The 21,041-nt window shown below is 37.7% G+C and overlaps 1 protein-coding gene across 6 annotated transcripts in view; it reads right to left on the reverse strand.

The window, feature by feature from the left end:
* Positions 1-21,041, reverse strand: part of MRPL1 (mitochondrial ribosomal protein L1) — a 105,953-nt gene that overhangs the window by 30,240 nt on the left and 54,672 nt on the right. For all 6 annotated transcript variants that reach the window (XM_025998223.2, XM_072745524.1, XM_072745526.1 and 3 more), the window contains one exon: positions 20,877-20,983. In XM_025998223.2, the coding sequence (XP_025854008.1) occupies positions 20,877-20,983 (107 nt within the window). The remainder of the gene's footprint in view (positions 1-20,876; positions 20,984-21,041) is intronic.

A 21,041-nucleotide genomic window follows, 5' to 3' on the forward strand; every position in this document is an offset into this window, starting at 1 on the left:
TCTTGGAAATTTTCCTCTAATTTCATGACAATATAGGTAAGAAAATTGGAAATGGTAATAAATAATTCTTGACCTAATACTGATGATTATCCATCCAAAGGATGTAATGTAACATACTACAAGAATTATTCATCCCAGTTAAATATACATCTCTCACAATAAAGCATCAAGCAGAAGGCTGGCACATACTGGGTTCTGGATAAATATTAGTTTCTTTCTCCTCTTTCTTAGATGCACACTTTTGAAGATCGAAGATCTATCACCAATCTACTTCCTTCTTTTTAAATGAGAACTAACAAGTACAGAATTTGACTTTTACATTCTAAAGTTTATTTTCTCCTCCTTGTAATTCCCTTACCTATGAGACAGCCCACTGTAGTATGCCAGAAATAATGCAACAAATGAAAAGTTAATTATCAAATGGAAGGAATGGAGGAAAAAGAGGAGAAGTGGCAGTGAACTATGAGCCAATGGGCTACCTACCACCTTTTATCCAACTATTGCTTGGGTCTAACTGATTTAAGCAATATTCTTTGCTTGCCACTTTCACAATTTATAGGCCTCATTGCTACAAAATACGCCTTCAATTTCCATGAATGATATTATCCACATCTTGTTTAAGTGAACTTCAATACATTCACTTCTCCTGTTGTAACATGTTTGTTAAAACTGGAGGCTCTGGTTTCATCACAAGATTTTACTATGTTTATATTCTCTTACCCTGAACTTGTTTATTTTTGTTACAATATACTTCAGCTTTTATTAGCTGCCAGGTTAACAATAATCTTGCCACAAAACAATTCACTATTACATAAGTAAAGCAAAGTAACATGCCTATGAATGAACCATGTCTACAACTTTAATTAAGAGAAAAAGTACATCGAAGACACTGCCTTTTTAAGTGTGTCAAAGATCCAAGTATTTTTGAAACCTAAACAAGAAACACTAGTTAAATCAGGCCTTGGCTCAATCTGGTATAAATGTAAATCTGAGCTGTCCTTCCCTGTTTTTTTTTTTTTAGAAAATGAGTATGGGCTTTATTTGTTGATACATTTGTCATTTATAAGTCTTCAAAATCTGGTTATTTATATGATTGTAAAAGGGCTTCAGCTGTTTTTTCTTTAATGCTATGAATAACTGCTCATGTCAAAGCCAGTCTATTATATAATGTATATTTTAAAGATATATATTCTTCAAAATTTCAATTATATTTAGTGAAGTTTTTACAAGTCTTCCTCATTCCAAATCATTCAAGATTTTATGTTCTAATTATCCAAAGGATATACAAACATAGTGCTTCAAAGGACTACATATTAAAAAATTAAAAGAATAGAAATAGTTTCTAAACTGAAACAGAACAAATGACACACATATTTTTAAAGAATATAGTTGCTTTAGAATACACTCTTTTATATACTTGGTTTTATAGTATACTAGTGGGATCTTGTCCTGTAATATAGGAAAATATAAAGGAAGAGGAGGACTCCATTCACTCACAAGAGGAATCAATGTTTAATAATAAATACTGATGCCACTAATTTGGAATTAGTAATAATTCACAGACTGTCAAATATATTTTTTAAAAGTTTATAATGTAACAAATGAATAATATAAGACCACAGGAAAACATTTAAACACCGTTAGAGAACTTTTATATTAAAAACATTTTTAGATAAACAATGATTTGTTAAGACAGAGCATTATAACTTTGGCAACATCTACCAGGCAACATTTTGTGATTAGATACCCTAAGCAATCAAAGTTAACTTGAATGTCACTGAAAAATTACTCTGTGGTATTCACTTCCCACTAATTCATACTAATTTTCCCATAAATTTAATTATATTTTCATCTTTCCAGTATGTAAGTGGACAGCCAAAGAGGGAGGGATGAGTAGAAAAGAAGTAAAAAAAGAAAAGCAAAAAGAAGGAGAGGGAGGAAGAAAATAGAAAAGAAAAACTTCAAAGAGCTATTAAAAGAAAAAAAGAGAGAGCAGAAGGCAGAAAGAAAGGAAAGGGGAATCTGAAAACAAACCTTACTATTACTACTACTGCTGCTGCTCCTGCTATTATTATTACTATCACTATCATTATTACTGAACCAAACCTCATCTAATCCCCTCCTGCCAGAGTTCTGAAAGCCAAGTCAGGGGAAGGGAGGGACTGCGGATAGAGGAAGGATTTCTCAGCATTCAGTATACCTAGATTCACTTAATCTCCATTATCAATTTTCTCAACTTCCAATCTCCCCTAGGTTAGAAACTGTTTTAATCTTTCTATCCATCTGCCAGCATGGGAAAGGGCAGTTACCCAGTGTTGTGAAGTATGTAAGAATCTTCAATAGTTTTAATTAAAGCTCCCTATTTCAGAGGGCTTTTGTCCCATCTCCAGATATACCACCAACACTCAGTTCCAGAGGTATCTAGAGTAAGATCCTGAGCCTCTTTGCAAGATCCTGAAATTTAGACTGTACTCGTTTTTTGGCTTTCTCCAGTGCTGGCTTAGATTTGGCATTTTCTAATCAGTTATCACTGTGGTGTTCAATCTGTAATCTTTACCTGGAAGCCTCACCATATATGTTATTTTGAAGCATCACTGGTACACTTGAAAAAAGAATACCGGGGATCCCTGGGTGGGGCAGCGGTTTGGCGCCTGCCTTTGGCCCAGGGCACGATCCTGGAGACCCGGGATCGAATCCCACGTCGGGCTCCCGGTGCATGGAGCCTGCTTCTCCCTCTGCCTGTGTCTCTGCCTCTCTCTCTCTCTCTGTGTGACTATCATAAATAAATAGAAATTAAAAAAAAAAAAGAAAAAAGAAAAAGGAATACCAATCTTACACCACAGGCCACAATGAAAGATTCAAGAAATTTTTAAAAAGCAAAAACTACATAGAATGCCTTCAACAATAAGGCAGTCAAACTAGAATAAAACAAAAACAAAAACTTAAGCCAAAAAAGGTTCCAATTTTCTTTAAGTTTTTTTTCTTAAAGATTTTATTTATTTATTCACAAGAGACAAAGTGAGAGAGGCAGAGACAAAGGCAGAGGGAGAAGCAGGCTCCTCGCAGGGAGCCTGATGCGGGACTTGTGGGACTCGATCCCTAGACAAAAGATCATGCCCTGAGCCAAAAGCAATCTCTCAATACTCAACCACTGAGCCACCCAGGCATCCCTAAGAAGTTTTTTTTTTTTTAAATAATCTGCCAAAAAATTTTTTTAAATACTCTGCCAAATAAGATTTAAAAAAATACCATGACACAGCATTTTAAAAATAATGACAAGAAAACTAAATATCAAGACATACAATCAGAGGCAAATTCACAGATTTAAACTCTTTGGAATTTAAGATACAAGACAGACGAACATAGGGAAAGGGGAGAAAAAACAGGAAGGCAAACCATAAGACACTCTTTACTATAGAGAATAAACTGAAAGTTACTGGAGGTAGCTGGTAGGAGGATGGGCTAGATAGGTGATGGGTATTAAGGAAGGCATTTGATGAGCACTGGGTGGTATATGTAATCACTAAATAGATGAATCACTAAATTCTACTCCTGAAACTAATATTACCCTATATGTTAACTAACTAGAATTTAAATAAAAATAAAAAGGGAATACTTATAAATCTCATATAAAACTTAGAAAATTAGAAAACCAATGAGCAAAAATCTCAGGATAATAGGATAAAGAAAAAGAACAAATCAATAAATTATAAATAGAAAAAAGGTACTAATAAATTATAAAAGCCATACCAAAAAATAAAACTACTTTGAAAAGCACATATAGAGGAATATTCTGTACTTAGGCTCTGCATGAGAAAATATTTAGCATGAAATGTTATGATGTCTGCAATTTTATGTGTTTCAGAAAATAAAAAGATATCTACTACTTTCTCTAAGCAAACTACTTTTACTAGTTTTTCTAAGCAAATGTGGCAAAATTAGTGAATCTAGATGGTGATGAGAATATAGTATATAGGTGTTCATTGTACTATTCTTTCAACTTTTCTATTCATTTAAAATTTTTCAAAATAAAAAACTGAAGAAAAATATTGAGGATATTTACAAATAGGAGCTTAACTAGAGGTAAGAATAAGCAATAAATCCCAAGAAAATGTGTGGTATTTAATTACATTTTGTTATTCATATATTTGTATATTCATTCTTTTATATTCATACTTTTGTATATTTTGTATATTTGTATATTCATTCTTTATATTCATACTTTTGTTATTCATATATTTGTATATTCATTCATTTAACAACTACTTGCTGAGCACCTATATTTGCCAGGTACTATTCTAAGAACTGGGGATACAGCAATAAACAAAACGAACAAAAATTCCTTTTATTTTCTTATTCTTTTAGGTTTCTTGGTTCCTCCTCAGCTGTGTCAAAACCTTAATTATCAGGCAGCCTGGGTGGCTCAGCAGTTCAGCGCCGCCTTCAGCCCAGGGCGTGATCCTGGAGACCGGGGATCGAGTCCCAAGTCGGGCTCCCTGTGTGGAGCCTGCCTCTCCCTCTGCCTGTGTTTCTGCTTCTCTCTTTCTCTCTCTCTGTCTCTCATAAGTAAATAAATAAAATCTTAAACAAACAAACAAACAAACAAAAAAACACCTTAATTATCTCACAAATCTAGCCAGTCTTCTTTTACTTTATTTATTTTTTAAAGATTTGACAGAGAGGGAGAGAGAAGGCGTGAAAGCACAAGCAGGGAGAGTGGCAGGCAGCGGGAGAGGGAGAAGCAGACTCCACACTGCACAGGGAGCCTGATTCAATCAGGACCCTGGGATCACGACCCCAGCCGAAGGCAGATGCCTAACTGACTGAGCCACTCAGGTGCCCACCAGCCTTCTTTTAAATAAAGTTTTTCTGAGCACATGGTCACCAGCTAGCACAGATCTTCAGCTAAGCCATATCTGTAAGCTCTGACCATGGTGTAGGGGCAGAAGTGATAAGGTCAATGGTTCACATGCTTGAAAGAAAGCTGCTTGCTCTCCATCTCCTTCTTGCCTCCTTCACACAGGCTACAAATCAGACATGGTATCCGCAAGAATTAAGCACCCAGAATAAAAGACCTTAGCAGATGGAAAGAAAAAGGAGTTGGGGGGAGAACTTTGACTCCTAGATGACTCTGGGGCAGAACAGCCCTAAGCTGCCCACCAGCAGCTCAAACTTGGGAGAGAAATAACTTTCGACCATGGTGAAGTCACTGTTATTTGGTCCCTTTAAAACAGCTAAACCAATATAGATATATAGGAGACCACTCATCATTTTGTGTATTATTTTAAAATATAAATAATGACCCTTAATTTACCCGGTATATATTTTCAAACTCCTCATAGAGAAGCCATCCTTGATCTACTCCATGCCATGATTACATCAATCACAGCTCCTTACATGCAACTTCTTCATTTTTTATATGAATCTCTATTATTACATTTATCATACTTTATTATAGTTTACTTCCATATTTATCTCACTATTAGTTATGTCTTAAGAAAAATATCTTATTCTTTTTTGTATCTAGCACAGAGCCAGTACTTAATATTTATTAAATAAAACATGTTTAATTGGTTGTTTTTGGTTTTTTCTTTTTTTGGTTAGGTTACAAGTAAACTATTAGTTTCTTGTATTCAGAGAATAAAGTTTAAGAAAAATCAATAAATGAAGATATTTTTAATACAGGATGTAGGGAAAATCTCTAAAATATTATGGGCCAGAAAAATCAGCCCAAAAACACTGGGTAGAAAAGGCCTTATTTTAAGTAATTAGCAGATGTTAGGCAATATCAGTATCTATAAACATTTCAATTTTACAAGCACCCTCAGTCATTTAGTAGGCACTGGTAAACAGAGCAAGTCATGGTAGAGGTGAGTCAGACAGGGTCCACAGTAAAGGGAGTCATAGGAACCCACATAGGAAAAAAAAAGTGTTGGAAAATCAGAGCAGGTTAGAAATATAGAAAAAAGGAGTAAGAATGGGATGGGGGGAAGGATGAGGAAACTCAGAATCTTAAGAAGAACAGAAGAGAACTATATAACCAAAGAAGAAAACGATAATGTTTACCCTGGAATTTTTAAGCTATTAAAAGTACACACACACACGCGCGCGCGCACACACACACGTAATATATCACTTAACAAACAAAATGATTACATCTGATGATATCTAATTCTGGTGAGTATGTGAGGTAACACACATAACACACTACTGGATGAATTGTAAGTTAATATAAACATTTTAGAGAGCAATTTAGCAATACTTACAATAACATTTTCTTTTCTTTCTTTTTTAAGATTTTATTTATTTATTCATGAGAGACACAGAGAGAGAGAGAGGCAGAGACACAAGCCGTGGGAGAAGTAGGCTCCATGAAAGGAGCCCGATGTGGGACTCGATCCCAGGCCACCCAGGCGTCCCTACAATAACATTTTCAATAGAATTCTATTTCTGGACACTTATCTTCTGGGTATACTTGGAAAAAGCTGGCAATGTGTATTTATAAGAATGTCATTATGGGATCCCTGAGTGGCTCAGTGGTTTAGCACCTGCCTTTCGCCCAGGGTGTGATCTTGGAGTCCCGGGATCGAGTCCTGCATCAGGCTCCCTAAACCGCTGAGCCACCCAGGTGTCCCTCATTTCTTTTTCATGGCAAGAACCATAATTTTAAAATAAGTTAGGGTCCAATTAAATATGCTTTTTCTCTCCTGCGAATCTTTATTTTTATGTTTTAAAATCTTTCCCTTAAATTTGGTTATTTAGCAATTTACTTTTATCCCAACCAACATATCCGTCATGCCGAGAAAAAATGGTGACTACTTGACAGTAATATAATTGACAGGGGAGGGGCAAGATGGCGGCGGAGTAGGGTCTCCAGGTCACCTGTCCTCAACAAATTACCTAGAAAACCATCCAATCATCCTGAAAATCTACGAATTCGGCCTGAGATTTAAAGAGAGACCAGCTGGAACGCTCCAGTGAGAAGAGTTCGCGCTTCTATCAAGGTAGGAAGACGGGGAAAAAGAAATAAAGGAACAAAAGGCCTCCAAGGGGGAGGGGCCCGCTAGGAGCCGGGCTGAGGCCGGGGCGAGTGTCCCCAGGACAGGAGAGCCCCGTCCCGGAGGAGCAGGAGCTGCACCGACCTTCCCGGGGGAAAGGCCTCCCGGGGAATTGGAGCAGGATCTCCAGAAAGGCGGGGAGGCCCTCGGGCTCCCTGGGACAGTAACAGAGGAACTGCGCCCCGGAGAGTGCGCCGAGCTCCCTAAGGGCTGCAGCGCTCGGCGGGCCCCGGAGCAGCTCGGAGGGGCTCGGGCGGCGGCTCCGCGGAGGGGGCTGCGCGGCTCCGGGAACAGCTCAGCGGCGGCGGCTCGGGCGGAGGAAGAAGCTCCGCGGAGGGGGCGGCGCGGCTCCGGGAACAGCTCGGCAGCGGCGGCTCGGACGGAGGAAGAACCTCAGCCCGGAGGGGGCGGCGCGACTCCGGGAACAGCTCGGAGGGACTCGGGCGGCGGCTCCGCGGAGGAGGCTGCACCGCCGGGAGCGCGAATCCAACAGCTCAGGCCCCGGAGCACAGGGCGCCGGGACACAGCCCAGGATCAGGCCTCCCCCCGGGACAGGCAGAGGCCGGGAGGGCCCAGGACAGCGAGGACGCTCCTGCCTGGAACTGAGCAGATCAGCGGCCCCGCCTGGGAGCCTCCAGGCCCTGCAGACGGAGAGCCCCGGAGCTACTGCGGGGGCTGACTTCAGGGTCCCAGAGCTGCCCCCGCCACTGTGGCTTCCTCCCGGGGCCTCACGGGGTGAACAACCCCCACTGAGCCCTGCACCAGGCAGGGGCAGAGCAGCTCCCCCAAGTGCTAACACCTGAGAATCAGCACAGCAGGCCCCTCCCCCAGAAGACCAGCTAGAGGGACAAGTTCCAAGGGAAGTCAAGGGACTTAAAGAACACAGAATCGGAAGATACTCCCCCGTGTTTTTTTTGTTTTGTTTTGTTTTTTTTTTTTTTGTTTTGTTTTGTGCTTTTTTTTTTTCTTTTCTCTCTTTCTTCTTGATTTCTGATTGCGTCCCCCACCCCCCCCTTTTTTTCTTTTTTCTCCTTTCTTTCTTTTTCTTCTCTTTCCCCCCCCCCTTTTTTTTTCTTCTTTCTCTTTTTTCTTTTTCTCTTTTCTTTCCTTCTCTCTCTTTTTCTCCTTTTCCCAATACAACTTGGTTTTGGCCACTCTGCACTGAGCAAAATGACTAGAAGGAAAACCTCACCTCAAAAAAAATAATCAGAAACAGCCCTCTCTCCCACAGAGTTACAAAATATGGATTACAATTCAATGTCAGAAAGCCAATTCAGAAGCACTATTATACAGCTACTGGTGGCTCTAGAAAAAACCATAAAGGACTCAAGAGACTTCATGACTGCAGAATTGAGATCCAATCAGGCAGAAATTAAAAATCAATTAAATGAGATACAATCCAAGCTAGAAGTCCTAACGACGAGGCTTGACGAGGTGGAAGAACGAGTGAGTGACATAGAAGACAAGCTGATGGCAAAGAGGGAAACTGAGGAAAAAAGAGACAGGCAATTAAAAGACCATGAGGATAGATTAAGGGAAATAAATGACAGCCTGAGGAAGAAAAACCTACGTTTAATTGGGGTTCCCGAGGGCGCCGAAAGGGACAGAGGGCCAGAATATGTATTTGAACAAATCCTAGCTGAAAACTTTCCGAATCTGGGAAGGGAAAGAGGCATTCAGATCCAGGAAATAGAGAGATCCCCCCCTAAAATCAACAAAACCCGATCAACACCTCGACATTTAATAGTGAAGCTTGCAAATTCCAAAGATAAGGAGAAGATCCTTAAAGCAGCAAGAGAAAAAAAGTCCCTGACTTTTATGGGGAGGAATATTAGGGTAACAGCAGACCTCTCCACAGAGACCTGGCAGGCCAGAAAGGGCTGGCAGGATATATTCAGGGTCCTAAATGAGAAGAACATGCAACCAAGAATACTCTATCCAGCAAGGCTTTCATTCAAAATGGAAGGAGAGATAAAGAGCTTCCAAGACAGGCAGGAACTGAAAGAATATGTAACCTCCAAACCAGCTCTGCAAGAAATTTTAAGGGGGACTCTTAAAACTCCCCTTTAAGAAGAAGTTCAGTGGAACAATCCACAAAAACAAGGACTGAATAGATATGATGACACTAAACTCATATCTATCAATAGTAACTCTGAACGTGAATGGGCTTAATGACCCCATCAAAAGGCGCAGGGTTTCAGACTGGATTAAAAAGCAGGACCCATCTATTTGCTGTCTACAAGAGACTCATTTTAGACAGAAGGACACCTACAACCTGAAAATAAAAGGTTGGAGAACCATTTACCATTCAAATGGTCCTCAAAAGAAAGCAGGGGTAGCCATCCTTATATCAGATAAATTAAAATTTACCCTGAAGACTGTAGTGAGAGATGAAGAGGGACACTATCTCATACTCAAAGGATCTATCCAACAAGAAGACTGAACAATTCTCAATATATATGCCCCAAATGTGGGAGCTGCCAAATATTTAAACCAATTAATAACCAAACTGAAGAAATACTTTGATAATAATACACTTATACTTGGTGATTTCAATCTAGCTCTTTCTATACTAGATAGGTCTTCTAAGCACAACATATCCAAAGAAACGAGAGCTTTAAATGATACACTGGACCAGATGGATTTCACAGATATCTACAGAACTTTACATCCAAACTCAACTGAATACACATTCTTCTCAAGTGCACATGGAACTTTCTCCAGAATAGACCACATACTGGGTCACAAATCGGGTCTGAACCGATACCAAAAGATCGGGATAGTCCCCTGTATATTCTCAGACCATAATGCCTTGAAATTAGAACTTAATCACAACAAGAAGTTTGGAAGGACCACAAACACATGGAGGTTAAGGACCATCCTGCTAAAAGATGAAATGGTCAACCAGGAAATTAAGGAAGAATTGAGAAGATTCATGGAAACTAATGAGAATGAAGATACAACCGCTCAAAATCTTTGGGACGCAGCAAAAGCAGTCCTGAGGGGGAAATACATCGCAATACAAGCATCCATTCAAAAACTGGAAAGAACTCAAATTCAAAAGTTCACCTTACACATAAAGGAACTAGAGAAAAAGCAACAAATGGACCCCACCCCCAGCAGAAGAAGACAATTAATTAAAATTCGAGCAGAACTAAATGATATCGAGACCAAAAGAACTGTGGAACAGATCAACAGAACCAGGAGTTGGTTCTTTGAAAGAATTAATAAGATAGATAAACCATTAGCCAACCTTATTAAAAAGAAGAGAGAGAAGACTCAAATTAATAAAATCATGAATGAGAAAGGAGAGATCACTACCAACACCAAGGAAATACAAACGATTCTAAAAACATATTATGAACAGCTGTATGCCAATAAATTAGGAAATCTAGAAGAAATGGATGCATTCCTGGAAAGCCACAAACTACCAAAACTGGAGCAGGAAGAAATAGAAAACCTGAACAGGCCAATAACCAGGGAGGAAATTGAAGCAGTCATCAAAAACCTCCCAAGACACAAGAGTCCAGGGCCAGATGGCTTCCCAGGGGAATTCTATCAAACGTTTAAAGAAGAAATCATACCTATTCTACTAAAGCTGTTTGGAAAGATAGAAAGAGATGGAGTACTTCCAAATTCGTTCTACGAGGCCAGCATCACCTTAATTCCGAAACCAGACAAAGACCCCACCAAAAAGGAGAATTACAGACCAATATCCCTGATGAACATGGATGCAAAAATTCTCAACAAGATACTAGCCAATAGGATCCAACAACACATTAAGAAAATTATTCACCATGACCAAGTAGGATTTATCCCTGGGACACAAGGCTGGTTCAACACTCGTAAAACCATCAATGTGATTCATCATATCAGCAAGAGAAAAACCAAGAACCATATGATCCTCTCATTGGATGCAGAGAAAGCATTTGACAAAATACAGCATCCATTCCTGATCAAAACACTTCAGAGTGTTGGGATAGAGGGAACTTTCCTTGACATCTTAAAAGCCATTTACGAAAAGCCCACAGCAAATATCATTCTCAATGGGGAAGCACTGGGAGCCTTTCCCCTAAGATCAGGAACAAGACAGGGATGTCCACTCTCACCACTGTTGTTCAACATAGTTCTGGAAGTCCTCGCCTCAGCAATCAGACAACAAAAAGACATTAAAGGCATTCAAATTGGCAAAGAAGAAGTCAAACTCTCCCTCTTCGCCGATGACATGATACTCTACATAGAAAACCCAAAAGCCTCCACCCCAAGATTGCTAGAACTCATACAGCAATTTGGTAGCGTGGCAGGATACAAAATCAATGCCCAGAAATCAATGGCATTTCTATACACTAACAATGAGACTGAAGAAAGAGAAATTAAGGAGTCAATCCCATTTACAATTGCACCCAAAAGCATAAGATACCTAGGAATAAACCTTACCAAGGAGGTGAAGGATCTATACCCTAAAAACTATAGAACACTTCTGAAAGAAATTGAGGAAGACACAAAGAGATGGAAAAATATTCCATGCTCATGGATTGGCAGAATTAATATTGTGAAAATGTCAATGTTACCCAGGGCAATTTACACGTTTAATGCAATCCCTATCAAAATACCATGGACTTTCTTCAGAGAGTTAGAACAAATTATTTTAAGATTTGTGTGGAATCAGAAAAGACCCCGAATAGCCAGGGGAATTTTAAAAAAGAAAACCATAGCTGGGGGCATCACAATGCCAGATTTCAAGTTGTACTACAAAGCTGTGGTCATCAAGACAGTGTGGTACTGGCACAAAAATAGACACATAGATCAATGTAACAGAATAGAGAACCCAGAAGTGGACCCTGAAATGTATGGTCATCTAATATTCAATAAAGGAGGAAAGACTATCCATTGGAAGAAAGACAGTCTCTTCAATAAATGGTGTTGGGAAAATTGGACATCCACATGCAGAAGAATGAAACTGGACCACTCTCTTTCACCATACACAAAGATAAACTCAAAATGGATGAAAGATCTAAATGTGAGACAAGAGTCCATCAAAATCCTAGAGGAGAACACAGGCAACACCCTTTTTGAACTCGGCCACAGTAACTTCTTGCAAGATACATCCACAAAGGCAAAAGAAACAAAAGCAAAAATGAACTATTGGGACTTCATCAAGATAAGAAGCTTTTGCACAGCAAAGGATACAGTCAACAAAACTAAAAGACAACCTACAGAATGGGAGAGGATATTTGCAAACGACATATCAGATAAAGGGCTAGTTTCCAAAATCTATAAAGAACTTATTAAACTCAACACCAAAGAAACAAACAATCCAATCATGAAATGGGCAAAAGACATGAAGAGAAATCTCACAGAGGAAGACATGGACATGGCTAACATGCACATGAGAAAATGCTCTGCATCACTTGCCATCAGGGAAATACAAATCAAAACCACAATGAGATACCACCTCACACCAGTGAGAATGGGGAAAATTAACAAGGCAGGAAACAACAAATGTTGGAGAGGATGCGGAGAAAAGGGAACCCTCTTACACTGTTGGTGGGAATGTGAACTGGTGCAGCCACTCTGGAAAACTGTGTGGAGGTTCCTCAAAGAGTTAAAAATAGACCTGCCCTACGACCCAGCAATTGCACTGTTGGGGATTTACCCCAAAGATTCAGATGCAACGAAACGTCGGGACACCTGCACCCCGATGTTTCTATCAGCAATGGCCACAATAGCCAAACTGTGGAAGGAGCCTCGGTGTCCATCGAAAGATGAATGGATAAAGAAGATGTGGTTTATGTATACAATGGAATATTACTCAGCGATTAGAAACGACAAATACCCACCATTTGCTTCAACGTGGATGGAACTGGAGGGTATTATGCTGAGTGAAATAAGTCAATCGGAGAAGGACAAGCAGTGTATGTTCTCATTCATTTGGGGAATATAAATAATAGTGAAAGGGAATATAAAGGAAGGGAGAAGAAATGTTGGGAAATATCAGGAAGGGAGACAGAACATAAAGACTCCTAACTCGGGGAAACGAACTAGGGGTGGTGGAAGGGGGGAGGAGGGCGGGTGTTGGAGGGGAATGGGTGACGGGCACTGAGGTGGACACTTGACGGGATGAGCACTGGGTGTTTTTCTGTATGTTGGTAAATTGAACACCAATAAAAATTAATTAAAAAAAAATAATTGACAGAAAAATAAAATATTCCAATAACCTGTTGTGTTTGCATTATGTTCAACATATCACTTAAATGGCATTTTCATAAATGAAAATCAAATAAATAAATTATTTTCTCTCAGAAAAATAAGTTGCATTTTCACTGATATGAGCATTTGATCTACTAGCATGCAGTCATAACCAATTTCATGAATATGTAAATTATAGGCACAAATGGTAGAAAAGATTAGCAAAAAAACTAACTTAAGTATAAGTAACATTCCTGACAAATGTTAGATATTGGCTAGCTATAAGGGCATTTGTACAGGTTTGATATACAATGGCATTAGTAGTTGAGTTCTAACACCCAAGATACTAATTTTCAAGTCAGATAACTAAGAAAGATCATTCAGCTGGAAAGCCAGCTTAAGATCAATTTTATATTACATCAATACTAGAACAGATCTTGAAGCAATGTGGCAGTATAGACCCTTTGAGAATCGTAACAACAGATATCAAGTGATTTAACTGAAGTAAGATAGTCTCTCCTCTACAAGCAAATAATTATTTATTATAATTATACAAATAATTATATATATACATATATACATGTACATACATATATATATGTATATATATATATACACAAATACAAATACAAATAATTATACAAATAAAATAATTAAAGAAAATTAATACATTTTACTCTCCCAAAAAACATCTTTGTAGATCAGAGGTCAGCAAATCTTTTCTCTAAAAAGTAAAGATTTCAGGCTTTATGACTACATATAATCTTTGCAGGAAATTCTTTGTTTTATTTTTTACAACCCTTTAAAGTTGTAAAGAGCATTTTGGCTCACAGGCTGTATAAAAGCTGACCACAACTGGATTTGGCCCATGGGCTATAGTTTGTTGACCTGTGCTCTGTATACCTTCCTTCTTATATACCAAAATAAGGCCCCTTAACAGGCATGTGATCTACCAGTGCTCTTTCATCTGCATACTCTTTCTAAATCCAGGCCTCACATCACACAGATGGCAAAAACAAATGAACAAAAAGCCCAACATCTTCAATATTTCCAACTGTACAGTAAGAGTAACATCACTCAGGGAGCATGGGTGGTTCAGTGGGTTGGGCAACCAACTCCTGGTTTCAGCTCAGGTCATGATCTTGGGGTCCTGGGATTGAGACCCATGCAAGGCTCCACACTCAGTAGGGAGTCTGCCTGAGGATTTGCTATCTCCCTCTCCCTCTAAGCCTCCCTCTTCTTGTGTTCTTTCTCTCAAATAAATAAATAAATCTTAAAAAAAATAACATCATTCGTAGAAATCTCAAACTTTTGAGACAGATATATTGCTTTGCTTTAAAATCTTTGTTATCTGGGGATCCCTGGGTGGTGCAGCGGGTTGGGGCTTGCCTTTGGCCCAGGGCACGATCCTGGAGACCTGGGATTGAATCCCACATCGGGCTCCCGGTGCATGGAGCCTGCTTCTCCCTCTGCCTGTGTCTCTGCCTCTCTCTCTCTCTCTCTGTGTGTGACTATCATAAATAAAAAAGTAAATAAATAAAATCTTTGTTATCTGATACTTAAAATAAATAAAATTCATATAATAGCTATATTAGATAAAACTGTAAATATATTTTATTGCTTTTAAAATAACTATTGATATACTTGACACACTGCATTTTTTTTTTAAAGATTTATTTATTCATGAGAGAGAGAGAGAGAGGCAGAGACACAGGCAGAGAGAGAGAGAAGCAGGCTCTAGGCAGGGAGCCTGACGTGGGACTCGATCCCAGGTCTCCAGGATCAGGCCCTGGGCTGAAGGTGGCACAAAACCACTGAGCCACCGGGCCGCCCGCACACCACATATTTTTAACTTGATTGAGGTGTATTTTGCATATCATATTATTTACCATTTTCTAATTTATGTTTATTTTTTAGTAAGCTTATCAAGTTGTACAATGATCACCATAAGTTTTAAAACATCTTCATCACCCCAACATGATCCTTTATGCACGTTTACTGTTAATGCCTACACCTACTGCTCTCACCTCTGCCCAAGACAACCATTCATCTATTTTTTGTCTTTATAGTTTTGCCCTTTCATATAAATGGTATCACATAGTATGTGGTTTCTATGTCTGATTTCTTTCCCTCAGCATGTTTTTGTGACTCACATCAGAGCAGGTATCCATAGTTCATTTCCTTTTCATTGCTGAATAGTATCCCACAGGATAAGCTGCACATTCTTAAAAGTGTCAATTTATTAAGTTGTGACATATGCATATACTAATGAAAACCTCACCAGTCAGAATAACAAGCACATCAATCATCCCCAAAATTCCTTGTGCTCCTTTATAATCCCTCCTTCCACTACTCCCCATCTACCTCTGCCCATTATTAACTACTGGTCTGCTTTCTGTCACTATACATTAGTGACACTATATAAATTTGCATTTGTCAGAATTTTATATAAGTAGAATCATACAGTATGTAGCTTCTCTGGCTTTTACTTAGCACAATCATTTTTATATTCATCCGTATTAAAGCATGTATCAATTATTTTTTTATTACTAAAGAATATTCTATTACATAGATATAACAAAGTGTTTATACATTCACCTGTCAATGGACATGTGGAATGTTTCCAGCTTTTAGCTATTACAAATAAATCTGTTACGAGCATTTGTTCATAGGTCTTTGTATGGACATATGTTTTCATTTCTCCTGGATAAATATCTAAAAGTGGAATGGTATATCATCTAGCAAGTGGATGTTAAATTTCCTTTTTTTAAAAGATGTATTTATTTATTTTAGAGAGAGAGCAAGTAGGGGGAGGGGCAGAAAGAGAGAGAGAGAGAGAGAGAGAGAGAATCCTGAAACAGACTTCCCACTGAGTGTGGAGCCCAATGCATGGCTCAATCCTAGGGCGCTGAGATCATGACCTGAGCCAAAATCAAGAGTCAGCCACCCAACTGACTGAGCCAGCCTGGCACTCTTGGATGTTAAATTTCTTAAGCTGTCAAACTGTTTGCCAAAGAGGATATATCATTTTACACTGCCAAAGTAGTGTAAGTGTTCCAGTCTCTCCATATCTTTACCAGTCCTTGCTATGGTCAATCTTTTTAATTTAAGCATTCCAATAGATGTATAGTGATATCTCACTGTGGTTTTAATTTGTATTTCTATAACAACTAATAATGTTGAGCATCTTTCAAATTGTTTCTCATCTCTATGCCATGTGTTTGTTACATTTTGATGAGGTTTGTTCCAATCTTTTGCTGGTTTTTAAAACTGGGTTGTTTTATTATCGAGCTTTGGGAGCTCTTTATACATTATGGATATTATTGATAAGTTATATGATTTATCAATATTTTAACCCAGTCTGTGATTTATCCTCTCATTCTCTTAACAGTGTCTTTTAAAGAGAAAATGTTGGGCAGCCCGGGTGGCTCAGCAGTTTAGCACCACCTTTGGCCCAGGGTGTGATCCTAGAGATCTGGGATCGAGTCCTGCGTTGGGCTTCCTGCATGGAGCCTGCTTCTCCCTCTGCCTGTGTCTCTGCGTGCCTCTCTCTCTGTGTCTCTAATGAATAAATAAATAAAATATTGAAATAAATAGAAAATAGAAAGCTAAAATAGCTTTTAGTTTTTATACAGTGAAATTTATCAATTTCTTCTTTTGTGGATCATGACTATGCTTTACATTCACATCTAAAAAAAAATCATTCCCTAACTCAACTTTTTCTTCCAGAAATTTTATAATTTTAGGCTTTATATTTACATCTTTGATACATTTTGAGTTAATTATATATGGTATAAAGTTATGGGTCAAAATTCATTTTACTGTAGATAGATATTCAACTGTTCTGGTATCATTTCTTGAAAAGACTAATGTTTCTCCATTAAAAATGACTTTGCAACTTGTTTTAAATCAGTTGTCCATATATGTTTTGTTTTGTTTTTTGGGGACTCTATTCTATTCCATATCACTTTGTCTTCTTTGGTGTCAATTCCATACTGTCTTAAATACTGTAGCTTTATAAATCTTGAAATCAGACCTCTAATTTTGCTATTTGTCAAAGTTGTTTTAGTTATTCAAGATCTTTTGTATTTCCATATTTTATTATCAGCTTGCCAGTTTCTACAAAATAAAAAAGGCTAAGTGGGATTTTGATTATGAATATGCTGAATCTATACATTACTTTGGGGACAACTGATATCTTTAAAATACTGGATTTACTGATCCATAAACATCATATACCTCATCATTTATTAGATCTTCTTTAATTTCCCTCAAGTATATTTTGAAATTTTCAGTGTATGGATCTTTCACATCTTTTGTCAGATTTATCTCTAAGTATTTCCTATTTTTTTATATTACTATAAATTATTATTGAAAACTTTTAATTTCTTTAAAGAATTTTAATTTCTAATTATTGCTGCTATACAGAAGCAAAACTGGTTTTTGTATACTTGTATCCTGCAACCTTACTTCTTTGTTTTTGTAACTAGATCATACCATCTGTGAATAATAACTATTTTATTTTTTCCTGTCTAATCAGGATGCTTCCATTTTGCCTGATTGCACTGCCTAGAATCCCTAGATCAATGGAGAACAGAAGTGGTGAGAGTGAATATCCTTAACTTGTTTCTGGTCTTAGAAGGAAAGTATTCAGTCTTTTACTTCTAAGTATGTTAACTATTGGTTTTTCTTAGATGCCGTTTATCAGGTTGAGGACATTAACTTCTAGTCCTAGTTTGCTAAGACTTTTTAATCAGGAATAAATGTTGGATTATATTAAATGCTTTCTCTATATCTACTGAGATGATCAGATGGCTTTTCTTTTATAATTTGTTAATATGGTGAATTTTAATAATTGATCATTGAATGTTACACTAACAGCATTCCTAGGATAAATCCTACTTGATGATCTTATCCTTTTCATATATTGCTGCATTCTATCAGATAAAATTTAGTTTATAATTTTAACACCTATTTTTCATAAATGATACTAAACTGTTAGTTTCTTTGCCTGGTTTTGGTATCACAGTAATGCTGACTGTTTCAGGTGAGAGAGTAAATCAGGTTCCTGTTACTTCATGTTAGCCAGAAATAGAAGTCTGCTTTATATTCATTATTTCACCTACTCCTCCCTAACCTAGAAAGTAATTATCATTATTAACTTCATTTCACATTTAGGGGGAATGGGGGAAAACTAAGATTCAGAGAGCAAAGTAACACAATTCTAATCTGGAACTAGGATTAGAATCCAGATAGTATGGATCTAAAACCCATTCTCTTAACCTGCTTATTATACAATACTATAATATTTAAGTAGTATTCAAAAAAAAAGTTGCTTTAAACACAGAAGTTCATTTATTTTTCATTAAGAAAAAGCATTCTAACTCTAAATGATACAAGTAATCTGAACTGGAGCTCATGTAATCACTTAATCACTATGGCATCTGTTAAAAAGAATAAATGAGATGCCATGATTTCTTATACACTGAGTCAGGATCCATTAAAAAAATATACTGAAAACATAACAAAAAGAAAAGATCCAGCTGGAAAGAAATAGTCTTATAAAGACATCCAATAGTCCCCAAAAGTCCAACTAAAACAATAACAACAGGGCACCTGGGTGGCTCAGTCAGTTGAGCATCCGACTTGGTTTTGGCTCAAGTCATAATCTCATGGGTTGTGGGATCAAGCCCTGCATATAGGGCTCCCCGCTCAGCAAGAGTCTGCTTAAAGATTCTCTCCCTCTGCTCCTCCCTCCACACACTCTATCTCTGAAATAAAATAAATCTCTAAAAACAACAACAACAAAAAAAACAGTAACAACTGCTGTTTCCATTTCATATTTTTATTTTACCTTCAAAACTACATTGTGAAATAAATATTACTACATAAATTCTACAGCTCAGGAATTCAAGACAAACATTAAGAAACTTGGTTTTTACAGTCTGCCATCCCATAAGTAATAGAACAGGTATTCAAACCTAAGTCTCTACAACTCTAGAATATTTTCTTAAAATTTCCATTTTTTTCGTTTGCTTTTCCCATTACAATGTTGTCATCCCTAACAAACAAGAAACACTGCCAAGGGCCTCCTGGAAATAAGGAAAGTACAACATCAGATTCTAGGAGAACACGATACCACACAATTGGTGCTGAGCTCTAATGCAATGACAATGAGGGATTTCCCAATCCCTGACTAGATTAAATTATCCTGCCCTTTTCTAAAGCAAGTTTTGGGGCAGCCCAGGTGGTTCAGCAGTTTAGTGCTGCCTTTGGCCCATGGTGTGATCCTGGAGACCCGGGATCAAGTCCCATGTTGGGCTCCCTGCATGGAGTCTGTTTTCTCCCTCTGCCTGTGTCTGTGTGTGTCTCATGAATAAATAAATAAAATCTTAAAAAAAAAGAAAGCAAGTTTTATGGGGATCCCTGGGTGGCTTAGTGGTTTAGCACGTGCCTTTGGCCCAGGGTGTGACCCTGGAGACCCGGGATCAAGTCCCATATCGGTTTCCTGCTCGGAGCCTGCTTCTCCCTCTGTGTCTCTGCCTCTCTCTCTGTATCTCTCATGAATAAATAAATATAATCTTTACAAAAAATAAAGCAAGTTTTCATTCTATAAAACTAGCTGAGTGCCTTTTCCCTACTTCTGATGAACTATATTGGGCATAGCTCAATTAGCTTGGACTATTAGCCACTAGCTATAATGCAGAATTCCTCTTAAGAGCTGGATGGAAAGAGGAATAACAAGCTATTCAAATAATTCCAGGCATGAGGGAAGATGGTTTGGGGCAAAGAGCCTGGACTCTTGAAAAGACTGCCAATGTTTACATACCTATTCTGCCTCATATTAGCTGTGAGACCTTAGAAAAATTATTTAAACTCTTTGGGCTTCTATGCCTTCATCCATTAAATAGTGATGATAATATGTCCTCTCATAGTGTTGAAGATTAAGAAAGGGAATGTATGAAGAGTGTTTAGAATAGTGCCTGGCACTTGCTAGGTACTGTTTAAATTTTATTATCAATATCACTATTATTCCTATGGTTAGTTACTAAACAGGAAAAAAATACTCTGAAGATTTTTTAGCATAAAGAAGGTATTAGCAAATAACTATATATCTACAAACATAGTCCTATAAACCTGATATATCTAAAACAGAGTCCAAAAAATAGCTTTGGAAGTTGATTTCCAGTCTCTTCTATGAGTAGGCAGTTTTAAAATACAAACAGGGATAATCAAAATAATTCATAAAAATAAAGCAAATTACTCAATTCCATTGTTGTAGTATTAAATACCTACTATGGGCTGAGCATTATGCGATGTTCCACAGGGATATACAATCATACTCTCAATAATCTTAGAATATCAGAGAGCAAAAAATACATACGTAGAATAATCAAATAAGATAAAGGACAGTATCATTGAGTGGCACATGAAGGAACTCTTAAATACCATTAAAATTAGGAGTTCAATCTACAGAACAGAAAAAATATATCTAACTGTATATTAGTGCTATTCCTGATGCTAGAACCAAGAACAAGTTCAAAGGACTGACATATTGTATTATAAATTATCAGGCACTTAAGCGAAAAAAGAAAAGATGGTTATTTAATAATTTCTTCTATAACTTACTGTTGCTATTTTGGTCTCGAGAAAGTTCTCCCTTTCTTCATCTACCTTAATTTCATGTCCAGTTTTAAATAATTCAAGCATTTTGGGGATGTCACGGCCAATAGAATCTGGTTAGAAAAATTAAAAACCCAAAGTTATCACTATATATAAGTAACAAAAATTACT

Source organism: Vulpes vulpes, unplaced genomic scaffold, assembly GCF_048418805.1.
Source record: "Vulpes vulpes isolate BD-2025 unplaced genomic scaffold, VulVul3 u000000899, whole genome shotgun sequence".
NCBI classification, from domain to species: Eukaryota; Metazoa; Chordata; class Mammalia; order Carnivora; family Canidae; genus Vulpes; species Vulpes vulpes.